The sequence below is a fragment of the Poecilia latipinna genome, unplaced genomic scaffold (genome assembly GCF_001443285.1).
Source record: "Poecilia latipinna isolate Pla-1442-1.1 unplaced genomic scaffold, P_latipinna-1.0 Scaffold2736, whole genome shotgun sequence".
In the NCBI taxonomy this organism is placed as follows: Eukaryota; Metazoa; Chordata; class Actinopteri; order Cyprinodontiformes; family Poeciliidae; genus Poecilia; species Poecilia latipinna.
Window position 1 is genome coordinate 26,598 of NW_015115352.1, and position 4,326 is coordinate 30,923.

The window sequence follows — 4,326 nt, forward strand, 5'->3', positions numbered from 1 at the left end:
GCTCGGCCTTGTTCGGCACGTCTCTGATGCGCATAAGGGTTTGGGTAGGCCCGGTTCTGATCCGCCTCAGGGCTTGGGTCGGCCCGGTTCTGATCAGCCTCAGGGTTTGGGTCGGCCCGGTTCTGATCCGCCTCGTTCCTCCATAGTTTTCTGCTGATCATCATTTTCCTTGCTTCCTCCATCAGGTTTTATGTCCCTCAGTTTCATGATCATCTGATGAGTCTAGAAAACAGCCAAACTCTTTTCCATCCTTCCGTCTTTCTGTCCTTCCGTCCTTCCGTCTTTCCGTCCTTCCGGTTTCTGTCCTCAGAGGACCAGCGATCAGAGGCGGCTTCTTGTTTAACTCCTGGCAGGAAAACAGTGAAGCCTGGAACTGAACCCAAACCTCTGCCTCACTCCTCCAGCCATGAAGAAGAAATGCTGGAAATCCTAGAAATGCTTGAATTTTATGTTTTAATGAAAAGTTTTTCGCATCTGGACTACATGATGAAATGTTAAGAAACTTCCTCAGACACCAACGCTCTAATCACACTACTGGTTTAAAACCAGTTTACGTGGAAAACGAATGTTTTGACTTTCTTATAAAAAATAATAAACAATTGAAAGCAGTAAAATAGCTGCATGAAAAAGGAGAATAGATGTGATGTGACTCAGATGCTTTAACTTTTCATTATTTTTTACCTGCTGAATGATAAAATAAATGTTCAAGATTTTAATGTCTTTCAGAGAGTAATCTGTTTTCTGTTGAAAGTAGATTTCTAAATAAATAAGTCGTAAAATAAAAAGGTTATCGCATATTTGCCTTATATTTTACAATCAAACTTGTTCATGTTTTCTGGTCTAAAGCTGTTTTCTCTGTTCTGAGGAACAAAAACCGGATATCAGCCTTTCTTCTGTCTCAACTTAAATCAGATACTAGAAGTGAATATTTAAAAGCATTTTCAGGATTTAGTGATGAAATAAGCTGAAGCCGGGGAGTAAAATCCCTCTGAGCGGATTTATCCTTTTCTTACCGGACAGTACGGTGAAGACGGCGGCGAAGGCATTGAGTTTGAGTCCGTCGATGACGTTGCTGGAGTGGAAAAGCTCCAGACACATGAGGCTGAAGCCGACCACCAGCAGCAGGATGTACAGCACCTCCGAAACCACCGACAGCCACAGCACACCTGGAAGACAGCAGCTGCTCACAGCTGATGTGGGAACGCTGCTGGAGACGTTTCCTGCTTTCAGCTTTACTAGTTTTAATGACATAAGTTACGAGGATTTTAATTTAAGTATTTTTGGACTTTGAACTTGAGAACCAAGAGGAAACCCCTCCAGTATTTAACACAATCAGCTTCTCCCACATGTCCACAACATTAATCAGCAAAACATTCAAACTTGTAATGTACCCTGCTACATTATTCGAAGGATTTCCCAGTCAGGACTATTCAGAGGAAGTCAGTTTGTTGCATTTTGTATCCGTTTCATCCACTGCCTCCGTTTTCCCTTCAGCAGAAACTTTTCACTCCTGACAGAGAACATGCAGGGTGTGACTCCTCTGCAGGCGGACGCAGTGTCGGGTTTCCCTCCTCTGTCGTCCTGAATATGTATCAGCAGACAGTCAATAAAACATGTTGGAGGGACTCGGCTGATAACAGGAAGGCAGCAGCTCATCAGACCGAGTCACAACACGAGCGGATATAATTACGGACTTTAATTACGGCGTGTGCACGCGCATGCTTGTGTCAGCGGCGCGTGACGTCTGTGGGTCCTGAGTGTGAAGCTTGTTTCTTTTTCAGGGCTCCTCTATAGATTTCCAAAACAAGAATGGACATTTAATTAAATTTAGACCCTCAGGGCCTCTCACAACGCAGGATCCCATCAATTAATTCACAGCTGAATTTTGATAAAACACTGAATAACTCACACAAACTGAGTTACTTTGGGGAAGCATTATGTTTAATGCAGACTCACTACATTGTATATGATTATTTAATATAAAAGGTATTCAAATTTAAAGATGTGTTAAATGTTTTCAGGATGTTTTCCCATCTGAGTTAGTTACATTTTTTAACCGCTGTGTTTTTCTTTCACACTGCACTGAATCAAACCAACCAAACCCTTCGAGGAACCTGTTCCCCTCCTCGCCTGTGGGGGCGCTGCACCAAGAACCACTGAAATCAATCACAAAAAGGATTTTAGTGATTGATTTCACTTTTGTCTGTAGTTAAAGAACAAGAGCGCACGGCTAACGCAAGGCTAAAATCTTCAGCCGCTAAAATCTGACGCCTCCATTTTTGTTTCCATTTCATGAAGAAGGAAGTTGCCCTTAGTGTCTTCAGAGGTTTTTATGTCGTTTCTGTGAGGATGTGAAAATTTCTGTTAGTTTTCTAATCAATTTAGTTCCTGTGTCGTCTTCCCTTTGACTGACCCCAGCTGTGTCCTGTTTCCCTGATTTCTCCCACATGTGTCTGTTTCTTCGTTGGGTTCTTGTCATAGTCATTGCTTGTCGTCGTTACCTCACTCCAGTGCTAACAGTGTTGAACTCCTTGTCTCCTCGTTCACCTGTGCTGCCTGGTTTTCTGTGAGTTTGTTGATTAAATCATCATTTTTTCACACCACTAGCTGGGTCCTCTGCATTCATCTTCACCTCAACTACCGCAAAACGTGACAGTTTCCTCCAGTGGTTCTCGTTGCAGCGCCTCCACAGGCCAGGAGGGGAACAGATTGCTCAAAGGGTTTGGTTGGTTTGACTCGGCGCAGAGAGAAAGGGAACCACAGCAGCTGGAGATGGAGCAGATGATGAAGTTTGGTCCCCAATCGAAACGAGTCTACCGGACTAGCAGGTGGGAAAACACCCTTAGTGTGTCGGGGGAATCGAACTCTGGTCCGTTTAAAGCGGACCAAACGTGTCAGGTGTGAATACACCCCCAGGTTTGTAGTTAAATCAGAGTTTAGTTTTGGAAGCTCAATCGAACTCTTGTCCGCCTACAAACTCACCAAGCAGCATTTTGGCTTCAAAAGATGAAAGAAGAAGAAGAAGGTTGTCCGGCTAATCCCATCATCGCTGCTGCTCTGGTTTTAACAGATGAAACATCTGAGAACTTTTATTATTAACAAGCAGCTCAGTGTGAAGCTAAAGGCACCAAAAATATTCCGTTTCTTCTGAATGCTCAGATATTCCTTTCATCAGCTCCAGGATATAAACACCAGCAGGAATCTAGAGTCAGACAGAAAACCGATCAGGTGGGATTCAGAAGGGAACATCCTGATCATCTCAAAGCTTCAGGCTCCAATAACTTCGATAAATCAACCAAAGATAATCGGCTTGATCATTGATCAGTTAGCATATCTCAGTTTCCTCTACCTGCTCATGGCTTGGTGAACTTGGGAGCCCCCTGGTGGTGAGGGTCCTAATCAGCTGTTTAATATGCATGTGCCTTGGGCCGGCCCTGCTTTGCTCTATTTTAAGTAAATGCATCGTCAACATCTCCTTCAAAGGTTCTGCATCTGTTATAAACTCACTTTTGGGAGTTTTTAATCATTTCCTCTTTCAGAAGATGAAGATGCATCTTTAATAAATAAATTTAAAAATCCCATTTCGGTCTCTGCAGCTTGAGTCGTTTAGCTCCTCCTGATAAACACGGAGAGCCCAGAAAAGAGATGTTTTTGTTTTTTCCCCTTCTTTTCCTCGGATTTCCCTGGGCTCTGGGAACAGGTGGGCCGCAGCAGGGAGCGGCGGCGCAGCCTTAATGACCGTCATTACTCACCTCTCTCCGACGCCGGGGCCAGATCAATGAAGCTCCTGCACTTCTCACCTGAGAGGAGGCAGAGGGAGCGACGGAGGAGAGAAAAGGTGAAGAAAAAGGTGAAATGAGGCAAACAGAGCATCAGACGAGCCAGAACGGAGGGAGGAAACGACAGGAGTTAGCAAATAGAGCTGCTACCAGTTATTAGAACATGTCAGGTTTATTAACACAGGCGGTCTAATTAGCATCTTATTAAGCTGCAGAGTCTTTTCTATCAGGGAACAACTTTATACTCGCACCTTTAATGATGAACCAAGAAGGAATGTAGTGGAAATGGTGATTTTATTCAAAACCTTGATCATAAATACTTTAAAGTTAGCTTCTGGCTTATGGCAGCCATACAGAAATACAGGTATAGATTTTCTGTCGCTGACGTATCAATTACGGCTGAAATGATTAATCGGATTAACCGATTATTGGAATAAGCGTCAGCTACTTTAGTAATAGATTAACTGGAATATACAGACTTAAAAAAAAACATTTGCTGAAACCCCCCCCCCCAATTTCCAAAATAAAAATAATTTAAAAATTTGCA

General features: G+C 43.2%; 1 protein-coding gene across 1 annotated transcript in view; it reads right to left on the reverse strand.

Moving 5' to 3' along the window:
- The window catches only part of gsg1l (gsg1-like), a 28,286-nt gene that overhangs the window by 15,008 nt on the left and 8,952 nt on the right, over positions 1-4,326 (reverse strand). Inside the window, exons 2-3 of the mRNA XM_015021192.1 lie at positions 3,753-3,800; positions 1,014-1,166 (exon numbers count right to left, since the gene is read on the reverse strand). Coding sequence (XP_014876678.1) covers positions 1,014-1,166; positions 3,753-3,800 — 201 coding nt within the window. The remainder of the gene's footprint in view (positions 1-1,013; positions 1,167-3,752; positions 3,801-4,326) is intronic.